Genomic DNA, 14,011 nt, shown 5'->3' with positions numbered 1-14,011 from the left:
CACTGATGTGAGAAGGAAGAGAATGAGGAGCATCGTACTAGATAGAGTGGGAATATGACTTGATACAAAATAAAGGAGAATTGCTGGTTTGCTTGTTGTCTTGCAGAGATCTTGTTGTGTCTTCATCCAGTTCTAGTTATCCTGCTTTCGTTAAACTGCGTCGCTGAAACTGCGCATCACTCGTGACAGAGCCACTCAGGAAAGAGCCATGATGTCTGCGCCCCCCCATAGAATGATTTCAATTTATAGGGAGAGGGAGAAGGCATGCATTTCTCTATTGGTCATCATAGGGTCTGATTTAAGACACCTGAATATGGGAGAGAAGATGTCCAAAACCAGACACAGGCTAGAGTCATAAAGCTAATTGCTTCATTGATCAAGAGAAGTACATGGGGTTTAGAATCAGTCACCAGTAACCAGAAATGTTGCTAGTGTGGTTGTTATATAGCTAACATTAAATATGGAAGTTTAAAGATATGACAGTAGAAGTAATTTACCAAATATGTTTATATTATATTATTAGGTATCTATTTACTCAGCGTAACTTCATCTTTCACATTATGCAAAAATTGGGCTAACTTTACTGTGTTTTTTTTTTTTTTTAAGCACAAAACAGTTTTTTTTCCAAAAAAAAGCATTCGAAAAATTACTGCGCAAATACCGTGCGAGATAAAAAGTTGCAAAGGCCACCATTGTATTCTCCAGGGTGTTTGCTAAAAAAACATATATAATGTTTTGGAGTTCTATGTAATTTTCTAGCAAATAAATGATGATTTTTACATGTAGGAGAGAAATGTCAGAATTGTCCTGGGTGCTCCAGAACACCTGATGGCGCTCCATGCATGTTGGGCCTCTGTATGTGGCCACGCTGTGTAAAAGTCTCACACATGTGGTATCACCATACTCGGGAGTAATAGCAGAATGTGTTTTGGGGTGTAATTTGTGGTATGCATATGCTGTGTGTGAGAAATAACCTGATAATATGACAATTTTGTGAAAAAAAAAAAAAAGTAAAAAGAATCTTGATTTTGCAAAGAATTGTGGGAAAAAATGACAACTTCAAAAAACTCATCATGCCTCTTACTAAATACCTTGGAATGTCTTCTTTCCAAAAAGGGGTCATTTGGGGGGTATTTGTACTTTTCTGCCATGTTGGGGTCTCAAGAATTGAAATAGGCCGTCAGTACTTCAGGTGTGATCAATTTTCAGATATTGGCACCATAGCTTGTGGACTCTATAACTTTCACAAAGACCAAATAATATCCACCAATTTGTACTTATTTTTACCAAAGATATGTAGTAGTATAAATTTTGGCCAAAATTTATGAAGAAAAAATTACTAATCTGCTAAATTTTCTAACAGAAACAAAGAAAAATTCGTTTTTTTACAGAATTTTCGGTATTTTTTCTTTTATAGCACAAAAAATAAAAAACCCAGCGGTGATTAAATACCACCAAAAGAAAGCTCTATTTGTGTGAAAAAAAGGACAAAAATTTCATATAGGTCCAGTGTTGCATGACTGAGTAATTGTCATTCAAAATGCAAGAGCACCGAAAGCTGAAAATTGGTCTGGTTATTAAGGGTGTTTAAGTGCCCAGTGGTCAAGTGGTTAAATCTGTCCACTGTCATGGATTTTGAGGCCCACAGAAGTCAATGGTAATGCATGAAAGCACATGTATGATGTGTTTTTTTCATGCATTTTTAACCCCTGTTAACAAACCTAAAGTAGGGTTTTTATTGGACTATATGAAAAACTCATTAAAAATATGCATCAGTGCATATGCAAATGGTTCATTAATGCTCTAAAAATTTATAGAAAAGGGAAAGGCTTAAAACTAGCCAATGTGAATTGTTCACGTGTTACCACATAGCATCCACTAGAGGGCATAGGAGAGAAACACCTGTAGCTCTGGTTGCAGCTCACTCTTCTACCCTTATACTGCAGACATGAAAGTCTGCATTCATCGCTATAGATTATTGTCATTCAGACAAATCAGTGGCTAACACATATATAGATAAACCACAATGTATCTATACAACAGATGCACCATTCATCAACAGAGATGATTAGAAATTGACATGTGTGTTTTAAAGACCATATGAACAATGTAAGATGAGCAATTCTACTGCCTGCTCCCTCCACCAGCAAGATGGCGCTCTTTCACTGTTCCTTTACTAGTGAGTGACATTAAATAGTAAGAATCGCAGTCAAACAAAATCGCCTGCTCTCAAAAGTGGTGCGACGGCAGTGGAAATGGGCTAGAATTTCTATGGCTCCCGGTAGATGCACAGGCCTTGCTGCCCTCCAAGGGTCAGGGAGCACCCAATGAAAACACTGTAAAAGAACGAAAAGAAGGAGCACCAACCTTGCGCATTACCCAAGTGGTAGTTATTGAAATCAAAAAGAAAGAAACATACAAATAAGTGGATAATAAAAGCATCCACAAGTCTGGACACAGAGCCCCTCAGGGGCTCAGAGGAATAGGGGACCGCCCCTCAAAACATGTCAGTCATCTGAAAGGTTCTTCAGCGTGCTGGACCTGGTTGCTCTGTGTCTATTGTGAACTTCACTTGGGTAATGTGCAAGGTTGGTGCTCCTTCTTTTCGTTCTTTTACAGTGAAATTATATAGTGTTCAGGGTCAGTAAGAAAGCAATCATTAAGTGGTTACTTTGCTTGGATGACTTTGTTGCTGGTAAAATGATGACAGCAGCAGAAACACTTTTCTGATATGGCCCTTTATCTGCAATAAAAGGGCAGAGCAGGGATCTGTACGTAGAGACACATATGGGGGTCTATCTGCAAAAAATACACTGGACGAATGTGACAAGTTTTTTCCCAGTCATTAGAAATTCTAACTCTACACACGATCGGACTTTCCGGCAGACTCGGAATCCGTCGGACAATTCGAACGTGTGTGGGCTCCAGTGGACTTTTTTTTCCCAAAAGTCCGATGGACCTAGAAATAAAAAATGTTTTAAATCTATCCGACGGACTCAAGTCCGACGGACTAAAAATCGGGAAAATCATTTATTTGTGTGCTAGTGCGATGGACCAAATACGCAAGGGCAGCTATTGGCTACTGGCTATTGAACTTCCTTGTTTAGTCCCGTTTACGTCATCACGTTCAAAACGAACGGACTTTCGAATGGACTTAGTCCGGTCGTGTGTGGCCAAGTCTGTTCTTTCAGAAAGTTTGTCAGAGCTCTGCCGAAAGTCTGTCAGGAAGACCATCGGATCTAGTCCATCGAAAAGTCTGGTCGTGTGTACGCGGCATAACTGTATTTTGCCTAAAGTGATTGTAGGCTTCAGGCCTACACCTTTGCTGCTGCTCCTCACATGCCCTCCCAGGGAGAACCCTGATCACCTGACTTCTTCCAAATAAATATCTTATACCAGCATGCAAAGCGGCCAAAGCAAACTCCCGGTAATTGGCTGAGACAACATATTTAGTCATAACCTGAATTCACTGTAATCTATCATCCTAATGCCAAAGGCAACAGTGCCACCTATAGACAGAAGAGAGACTACAAATTAAACTCAAGCTTAGGAAAGAAACCAGTGGATCAAAGACTACAAATTAGCCAAGCTAGTTACCCCCTAGCACAACTGAATTCACTAGCAGCCCTGTTTAGGACAAGGGTGCTACACTTGTGACATGTATACAGCAAAATGTTTTCTAACAGATGGGGCAGTAAAAATGGCTTCCTCAAACTGCATCTGCCCCTGGGATGGCCATGATTGTACTTACTGTAAGTAGTTGAAAGGTTCTGGGTCCGTTTTTAAAACGTGTGCAACATATAATAAGTGGTGGGCAGTCAGACAAGAAATCTCTGACGTGTTTCACGCATACATGGTGCTTAATCTCTTGCAGACATAGGCGTGCACATGCATAGCTGCCAACAGACATGTGCTGGTCTGACTATGTCCCAGCAAAATCCTGGAAAATATGCTTTGTCTAGGGTAGGGGATGGACTGGGCCAGGGGTTCTGATCACCTATAATAAAGCCACACTGCACCTCTGGACCACCCACATAGTAAGCTAGGTGGACTGGGTGATTGACGTCAGGGGTACATTTCAGCCAATTACTGCTTGAGGTGGAAGTAGGAGGAGGGCTACACCACCTTCCAGCCAGAGGGTGCGCTGTTCACTGTCCTGTTACTGCCCGTGTTGTGGCATGGAGCTGCCTTGGAAAGGAACCAGCTGCGTGAGTGATTAAGGTGAGCAAGAACACAAGAACAAAGTTTATTATGTTTATTATGGCAGCCTAAACTGTACTAGAATCTCGCTCTGTCTGCAAGTGTATTGTGGCTGAAAACCCAGCTCGCTCTCTCTCTCCTTTCTTCTCTCTCTCTCCATCATGCTCTCTCTCTCATTCCTTCTCTCTATCCTTCTTTCTCTCTCATCCCCCCCTCTCTCTCTCTCATTCCTTCTCTCTCTCTCTCTCTCCTTCTTTCTTTTCTTTTTCCCCTTCCTTCCTTCCTTCCTTCCTTCCTTCCTTCTGTCTCTCCTTCTTTCTCTTTTCCATTCCTTCTCTCTCTCCTTTCTTCTTCTCTCTCTCTCTCTCTCTCTCTCTCTCTCCTTTCTTCTCTCTCTCTCTCTCTTTTCTTCTCTCTCTCTCCTTTCTTCTCTCTCTATCTCCTTCCTTCTCTCTCTCATTTCTTCTCTCTCACTCTCCTTTCTTTCTCTCTCTCTCTCTCCTTCCTTCTGTCTCTCCTCCTTTCTCTTTTCCATTCCTTCTCTCTCTGCTTCCTTCTCTATCTCCTTTCTTCTTCTCTCTCTCCTTCCTTATCTCTCTCCTTTCTTTCTCTCTCTCTCTCCTTCCTTCTGCCTCTCCTTTCTCTTTTCCATTCCTTCTCTCTCTCTCTCTCTCTCTCTCTCTCTCTCTCTTTTCTTTCTCTCTTTCCTATTTTCTTTCTCTCTTTCCTCTCTCGCTCTCTCTCCTTCCTTCCTTCTTTCTCTCTCCTATTTTCTTTCTCCTTCCCTGTCTCTCATAAGGCTGGATTCACACCTATGCAGTTTTAGTGCTTTTTGCATTTTACAGATTTGCACTACAGAACGTGTTCCATAGGAAACCATGTTAAATGGACTGTAGTGCAAATCTGCAAAATGCAAAAAGCACTAAAAATGCATAGGTGTGAATCAAGGCTTACTTCTTTCTCTGTCTCATTTCTTCTCTCTCTCTCCCCTTCCTTCTCCCTCCATCCCTCTTCCTTTCCTTCTCTCTGCCTCTATCCCTCGCTCTTTTCCTCTTTATTTCCTTCACTGCCCCTCCTTCTTTCTTTCCTTTTCTCTCCCTCCATCCTTCTCTTCTTTCTTTCCTTGTCTTTCTCACCATCCCTCTTTCTTTCTTACATCCAAGCACTTAAAACCACGCCTGACAAACCGTTTTCGCACATACTGTCCAGCATAAAAATGTAAACTGTGACCATTTTGTTGTTCAGGTTGTGTACTTTATGAACATATAGAATGTTTGGGAGTTGTAGGCTGGGCTCACACTGCCGCACAGAGCGGCTCACAGCGGGGGTCCGGTGCGTCCCTGTTCACTGTTTCAGGTCCAATTTCTGGCTGATTTTTTGGCTGAATTCGGCCCTGAGATGGACCAAGAGACACACAGGACTCCTGTACGATTCGCTCGGGAGATGTGTGAAGCAGCTCCATAGAGAGACAGTGACATGCAAATTGAATGCGAGGAAATCCATATCCAATTCACAATAGTGTAGTGTTGCCACCTGTCTGGGATTCACCTGGGCAGTCTGTGTTTTGAATCATGTGTCCGGGTTTCAGACTGGGTTTTGGCTCCCTAAGTAACCATGATAGTCACACACAAATCGTTCGCATGGAACACGTGCAGAGCACGCCAGGATGTCGGCGCAGCGCTGCGTTAATCACAGGCAGTGAGACATTGCGGCTGCAGAGATCGAACAATGTCTCACTGCCTGTGATTAGCGCAGCGCTGCGCCAACATCCTGGTGGGCTCTGCACGTGGTCCATGCGAACACACCATAGCTCATCCCTAGTCCCAGGCCACTACAGCGTTCGGGTTTGGCTTGAAGAAAAGGTGGCAACCCTACAATAGTGTGAACCCAGCCTTACGTATTTAGCAGACCTAAATTGACTTTTTAAACGTGTGAAAAAACAGCCCTGGCAGTGAAAGGGTTAATAAATGCACTTTTACATTTAACCAATGTTGATGTATTAATTGGATCGGTTCATTTTAATGGACTGTGCCTTTAAGGTGAACTCCGGCACAGGAAGTAAGTGGGAAACTCCTTATAGGGACACTGGAAGGGACTGAGCGGCGCTGGGCGCTTATTATCTGGATGTGGCGGTTGTACATTCCAGGAAGGGGACAGGTGTGTATGTATAATGACGTCAGTCAGGACCGTCCCCGCACACCACAAGAGGGCGTGTCCTAGGCTTGCTGAGTTTGGGACTGGGCTCGGTTGCTCGGCAACCAGTGTACGGGCCGATGACGTGTATCCCGCGGGTGCCGGCTCAGCCCTGTCACTTCCTGGGCTGGTTCACCCTCACCAGCTGCGGGCTCTTCACCATCATGTCTCACCAGACCGGCATTCAGGGTGAGTGTGGGGATAGGAGAGAGCGAGGCAGAGGGGGGCTCTACCTTTGTGTGACTCCATTGGGATGTATGAAGAGGATACACGCTGCTCCTTATCTGCACTTCCTTGTTATTATCTAGTGCTGCAATAAAGGGCTCTGTATGGGAGAATGAGGTTATTGCTTCGTATAAACACCTGACGTTTTCTTTGCACTTGCATCTTAAAGTATATAAAGTGTGTGTGTATATACAGTCTATCTTAAAGTATCTACAGTCTATATAAAGTAGAACTTTTTTTTTATTATTATTATTTTTTTTGATTTGGACAGTGGTGGGGGGTAGAACCTTCTGTTGGCTTTGTATTGCTATCTGTATTACTATTAGGAAGTTTGGGCCTCATTCACAAAGCGGAACTTTATCCAGAACAACTTGATAATAATAAAAGAATGTTCTTTAGCAAGGAACATACGTCCCACATTTAATAATTATGCTACCAAAATTAGCATGTCCTTTAAATTGTCTCCAGTATTTTGCCTGTATCTTCTTACCACAGGCTGCCATTTTGCTGAAGCCCAAAGCCCCTGAGCAGCAGAAAATCATAAAACAGGACTAAACTCACCAGTTTCAAAAAACAGTTAGGAATTCCGGCATTCCAGGAATGTAACTGTCACATTGTATCCTCAACCAAACTGTCAAACGGCTGCTGTTTTAACTGATCACATGTGCAGCACCATGGCAGTTGCAGATCCAACAGAAGCAGCTTCCTTGGCTGTAAAGGATAGGAGGGTTTAATTCAGTTTCAGCCCACGTTCACATCATGCCGTTTTGACATATCAAATCGCCGGCTATTCCTGGCAATGGCCCTGTGCAAACCATTGCAAAACTGACACAAACTACTTTTGGGAATCGGCGAGGAGCCGCAAAGTCGGTGTTGCACCGTTTTGGGCGGGGCTGTTGCCAGGAATAGCCTGTGATTTGATATGTCAAATCAGCACGATGTGAACATGAAAAGGAATTATCCTTTACAGCCAAGGAAGTTGCTTTTGTTGGATCTACAACTGCCATGGTGCTGCACATGTGATCAGTTTGCCAACTTTGGCGATTTCAATAGACATCTGTGTCGGACTGACATGCGGGTTTGAAATCGTGAATTCCCACAATTTCAAACCCGCATCAGTGTGAACCTGGGCTCAAGGCTGTCAGCAGATCGGTCTCTACAAACTCAACAGTGCCTAAAAATAGGGAGTAACTTGGCATGTGCAGAGCAGGGGAGACATTGGGGGTTATTTACTAAAGGCAAATAGACTTTGCACTACAAGTGCACTTGGAAGTAAAGTCACTGTAAATCCGAGGGGGACATGCAAGGACAATAAAAAAACAGCATTTTAGCTTGCACATGATTGGATGATAAAATCAGCCGAACTTCCCCTTATTTCAGATCTACCCCTTAGATTTACAGCGACTGCACTTCCAAGTGCCCTTTCAGTGCAAAGTGGATTTGCCTTTCGTAAATAACCCCCTATGTATTACTGGAATTTAAACAGTATAGACACTTGTTTTTTTAATGTTTTACATGACTATACCTGCAAAAGAGACCAGCCTGTAGTGATCTAGCAGGACCCAATTTTCTGACTAAAAATCCACTTTTAAACAGTTGTGAACTGCTTGACCCTTTTTTTTACCTGCAAGCCAAAGGCATATTGTGCTAGTATGCATCTCATACTAGTACATTCTGTGAAACTTGCCTGCAAACAAAGCTTTCCTGTCATCATGGGAGACAGCTTCAATCTTCACCCATCTTTCTTCTGGGTTTGCGGACTCCAGCTCCGTGATTGGCTGGAGTAGTGATGATGTCACTCCCACGCATGTGTGCGGGAGCCTCCGGTCATGGCACGGGGCTCTGAAGGAAGCTCCTTCAGAGTGCATGTGCCAGTGGTGTCACTGGTTGCATGGTACAGTAAATGTCTCCTTAACTGTACACTTTTAGGAGAGATTTACACTCCCTACAGCTAAGCCTTATTATAGGCTTACCGATAGGTAAAATTCAAAGATGGAAGTTTACTTCCCCTTTAATCATCCGCACATGCAAGGGTCATGTTTTTCCACACAGGGAGGCACAGGTGTTTGCATGAATCCCTGTGCAGGCAGTCCCATTCATGTCTATTGGGTTGCAACAGCTGCATGGACACATAAGTGGTTAATCATGGCTAGCATATAGACATATGCTGACGTATACCGATCCACCAGCTATTTCATTGTGGTATTGTGCATTAGTGAAGTTCCAGGGACCATTCAGCCTGAACACCCAGTTTTAGAGCCACCTTTGGATCACATTAAAGGTTGTAGTGCTGTCCCAGTTGTTTTTGCCTATGTTAAACACCTGTTTATACCTGTGTGAACAAGACCATGGTACAATTGGGTGCTATTCAAAATGACTGGCACTGCAGCGCATCAGTGCCATGTAATGTGCACTGCTGTAACACATGCATTCTCATAGATGTAAACTGGCCCTTAGTCTCTCTAGTTGTCCTGATAACCAGTGCCACTGGGAATGAAAGTGAGGACAAATCCTAATAACAGAGAGGAATTCATCCAATGGGGAAACTTGTTTGGCAGTTGTCTAAGGGCTCATCCACATGGGCAGCCCCCCCATAGCAAAGTATTCTGTAGTGGACTGCTTTTTAGAGCAGCAGGGGAGATGCTACCACCTCCTGACCCCCCCCCCCCCCCCCCCCCGAGGCCTGACTAGTCTGATCAGTCAGGCCCTTTCAGAGAGAAGCAAAGTACAGTGCATATAGTTTTCCTCTAGAAATTGGCTAATGGCCTTTAGGGGGATCAGTCCTGGACTGCAGAACAGAATGAGCACCTTGGGGAGGTATGAAATTACATCCCCCTTGCTCTGGTCAGTATCTGGTGCCAGCTGTGCTGTAGTAGTGTAGGGTAGAGGTCGACCGATATGTTTTTTTTTTTTCTGGCCGATGCCGATATCTAGAAATAATGGCGGCCGATATATGATGCCGATTTTTTTTATTTTTCTTTTTTTTTTTTGGGGTCGATGTGTTTAGGCTGAATTTTTTTTCTTTTTTTTATCCCCCTTCATCTCATAAAACCTAACAGACACCTTTCCCACTGGGGCGTTTTTTTGGCGCTTTTGGGCTAAAAATAGCGCCTGTAAAGTGCCTGCAAAACGGCTCCCCTGCAATTAGTGTGAAAGAGAAAGACAGAGTGCTTTCACACTGAGGTGATGCGCTGGCAGGATGTTAAAAAAATGTCCTGCAAGCAGCATGTTTGGAGTGATGTATACCGCTCCTCCACCACTCCTGCCCATTGATATTAATGGCCACCACTGCCGTAGCGCATGCAATGCAATTTGGCAGCGGTGCTTCATGGGCGCATTTAACCTCTTCTTCGGCCGCTAGCTGGGTTATATGCAATAATGGTAAAGCGCTGCTAAAACTAGCAGCATTTTACCATCAACGCCTGCCCGCTCCAGTGTGAAAGCAGCCTATAAAATAAAAACAGGTAGTCAAAACTTTTGGACGAAAAAAAATGGGATAACTTTACTGTTTTTAGTTTTTTTTTTAAAATCATTTAGTGTATTTGTTTTCCCCAAAAATTGCATTTGAAAGACCTCTGCGCAAATGCTGTGTGACATAAAATATTGCAACAACCGCTATTTTATTCCCTAGGATCTCTGCTAAAAAAATATATATAATTGTTTGGGGGTCTAAGTGATTTTCTGGCAGAAAATACAGAACATTTACTTGTAAGCAACAAGTGTCAGAAGAGAAATAGTCTTTAAAGTGGTTGTATAGTCATTTTTTTTTACTTTTACCTACAGGAAAGCCTATAATAAGACTTACCTGTAGGTAAAAAAAATCTCCTAAACCTGTACGGTTTAGGAGATATTCCCCTCGGTATGCGCCGCTGAATGCAGCGGCGCATGCGCAAAAGGGGATTCCCGGACCTGGCCGGGATGAAATCTCCCGCGCGCATGCGCGGGAGTGACGATATCGCGGTGCCGGCCACTCACAGCACCGGAGCCGCGATACCCGGAAGAAACGCAGAGGGAGCATGTCAGCTCCTTCGGCGTGGATTGGGCCAGATGTCGGGGCCTCGTTCTAAGGTAAGTATTTCATAATGAGCTATTATGTGGTGCATAATAGCTCATTATGCCTTTTCCTTTGCAGGTGGCAAAAAAAAAACATTAGCGGGTATACAACCGCTTTAAATGGTTAAACTGAGAACTCTACACACTGAGTTGAGTTCATTCATTCAAGTGTAAACATTGCATCTCTGCTCTTTTCTTGGCAGACTGCCCAGAGAGGAAACAAGTCGCTTCTATGAAGACTCAACTTTTCCAAGTCGCGCTGTAGTTCTAAATCGGCCCTTTTATCAGCTCAATCGGCCGATGCCAATTAATTAAAAGATGGCAAATATCGGCCGGCCTATATATCGGTCGACCTCTAGTGTAGGGGCAGTATGTTTAATTACAGCACCACCAGCACACGAGCTGCTTGTTCAAATACATGTGAAGGGCCGCAAATAGCTGCAGGAGCTGTCAGCCTCCCATTGCTTTCAGTGGTGCTTCTGCCTGCAACTGACCAATGGGAATCCATGCTGGGCCTCCTGCCTCTAATCGCAAATGGCCCCTTTCTCAAGTAGGGACTAACTGCACATTGTATTAAGGTAGCCTCTTCATTTTCATTCAGCTGCCAATACACGGCAAAGTATATTTTATTGAATGTGCAGCCATTTTTTAGAAAACTGCTCACATCTGTACATTGTGGTACCTGAAGCGCCACTGAACCTACATCATAAAAAACTATCAATAAATGATGCATTACATGCTGTTCATACGCTCTCAGTCACTATGAGATTCATTTTATGTATTCTGCAAAAAAACCTAGTTGATCCTGCTACTCTCTATCTCCCTCTTCTGTTCATGTCCCCAGTTCAGCTAGGGATTTTGCAGAGCAGTGTTGGCAGCTCTGCACATGCTCTGTTTTCAGTGAGTTTCTATGCTGAACATTTCCTCCCTATCACATCTGAACAGCCCATGTGACTATAGTCTCGCAGGTGGGTGTATACACAGTGGTAAATAACAGCCCACTCTATCCATACTCCTCCATACCCACTAACCAGCTAAAAACAATTGGGTGAGGTGTTTTGGAGATTTGATGGTGGCTTCACCTCCCGCGTAGTCTAAGACAGACTGGGGGGGGTGTGACGCAGCCTGCGACTGGCAGAAATCTGCCTACATCCTGTTATTGCCACAAAATACTAACGATTTGATTTCAAATATCTATTTGTATGACAATTTTAAAACAGTTTATTATATTTCTTGACTTTTACTCTGTATTTCAAAGGCTTTTCTTTTAAAAAAAATTCCTGGAGAGGACTAGAAGCGCCTCCTGATTAAGTTTCCCAGCAGACATGCTGGGAGAGATACGGGTCATGTGACAGCTGTATATCAATTAGGAAAAAGGTACTTGGATGGGTGTGGTTTTTTATTTATTATTAAAATAATTACAGTGCCATCAGAAATAGAAGGGACAATATAAAAAAACTGTGTCTGTTTAGTACCACTTTAAGACACAAATCATAAATTGTGAAACAAAAAAAAGACAGAAATCATTGTGCTGCGCTGCCTAGGTGCATTCATGTAGCTGCATCTCAATGGTGTCAATGGATCCTGATTAATTGTGGGTAATGGTGATTCATTCTGGATAGATGAACCTGCAATGTTTGTGGGGGCTTTATAGGTTTAATTACCATTTGCTACTATAGTTACTTTATCATTTTCCTCATACTTTGCTGGATAGTTTCTGATACATTATGTTGCAAACCAAAGTGGAATATAAAGCACGTCACAAGAACATGTGGCGTTGCTGCTACATTTCACTATGGCATTGAGCATGCTGAACTCCTGCTGTTCTAACCATGTATCATGACATGTCAGAACTCTTCATCAGACAGGGGTCATGGTGCATTTTTTTGTAAAAAGGTTTCTTGCTGGCCATAGAAATCTTTCTTCTATTAATAGAGTGAAGGGGTAAACATGAAATAATGATCCCACTGGCTGCTATGAGCAAAAACAAATGCTCGTTATCACTTTTCACACGTGGCTGAAGCTCACCACAAAATGTTACAATCTGTCCATACAATCTTCTTAAAGCGGAGTTCCACTCGTTTGTAAATTTATTCAAAGTCAGCAGCTACAAAAAAGTGTAGCTGCTGACTTTTAATAAACAGACACTCGCCTGTCCCACAGTCCAGCGGTGCAGCCGTTAGAAGCCTCGCTCCTCCTCCTCTCTACAGCAGCGTCATTGCAAGTGTGGGCATCCGGCTGTGACAGCTTGTTGCTCCACAGCCAGGCACGCACTGCGCATGCCTGAGTTGCGCTGCACTATCTCAGTTACCGGGCAATCTTCTGGGACCTGTGACGTGTCCCAGAAGATTGCAGAGAGGGAGGAGGAAGCATCAAGGCGAAGGAAGCAGGACAAAACTAGGTACCCGCCCCCAATGTGGCGTGTAAGGGGGCAAGGAGTGTTTAAAGTGGAAGTTTCACTTTTGGGTGGAACTCAGCTTTAAGATCTAATAAACAACAATGTAGTGCAAGGGCTTGCATGATTGCATACAGATTGATTGGGTAGTTTAGCTTCTCATATTTAGTTTTGGTAAGGCTCCATTCACATTAGCGTGTCTCCAAAGTTGCACGATTTCCAGTGCAACTTTAATCTGACTTTACATTCTCTGGACGAAAGTCACACCAAATTAGTGCAGGCACCTTTTCAAAGTTGCTGCGACTTTAAGTCGTATTGATTTGAACTGGTGCCATTGAAAAGAATGGGCTGTGACTTGTCTTGGGACTTTGATGTCCAAAGTCGCATGACAAGTCGCACAAGTGTGAATGGAGCCTAAATCTAAAGCTGAATGTACAAATTTTGTTGGAACACAAAAATCTATGCAGAACAATTGGGAGTACTATAGGGAGACAACATGTTAAAGCTGAAGTTTTAGGTTTGCATAGTTCCATTAGTACAGCTTGGACCAATATAAGTATGTATGCGCCATTCCTGTCCAATTCCCGTGGAAGCTGGAAATCTGTGTTGTAGGCACCGCTGCTGTTTGCTGCTAACTTCCAAGTGGCTGCGCTGCTACTTGGTGAAGACAGGAGGTTGCTTGCTAGACATGGGTGCCATTCAGGGAATACTTTTCATTATCTCAGTAAATGCAAAGCATTCTCTGAATGAGGTGGAGAGGCAGGGTAGCTGCTCAGCACAGGACCCAGAAGCTAGCGACAATCAGTGTATTAGTGGTGCCTAATATGTTGATTTTCAGCTTTTACAGGGATCCCACAGGTTTTAAAAGGGCATGTCTGCATTTTTAGTGGGGTTCTTTTTTTTTGAGTCGTATGTTCATGTTTCCCAGGTATCTACAGCGAGAGA

General features: G+C 43.3%; 1 protein-coding gene across 1 annotated transcript in view; it reads left to right on the top strand.

The window, feature by feature from the left end:
- The first annotated feature begins 6,419 nt into the window (after nt 1-6,419).
- Nucleotides 6,420-14,011, top strand: part of TWF1 (twinfilin actin binding protein 1) — a 54,007-nt gene continuing 46,415 nt past the window's right edge. The window contains exon 1 of the mRNA XM_077472744.1: nt 6,420-6,582. Coding sequence (XP_077328870.1) covers nt 6,474-6,582 — 109 coding nt within the window. The 5' untranslated portion in view covers nt 6,420-6,473. The remainder of the gene's footprint in view (nt 6,583-14,011) is intronic.

The sequence above is a fragment of the Lithobates pipiens genome, unplaced genomic scaffold (genome assembly GCF_037356315.1).
Source record: "Lithobates pipiens isolate NorthernLeopardFrog02 unplaced genomic scaffold, aLitPip1_a1.2 Scaffold_8, whole genome shotgun sequence".
Lineage (NCBI taxonomy): Eukaryota > Metazoa > Chordata > Amphibia > Anura > Ranidae > Lithobates > Lithobates pipiens.
The sequence above is the reverse complement of the archived record's forward strand: the minus strand, read 5'-3'. Positions and strand labels throughout refer to the sequence as shown.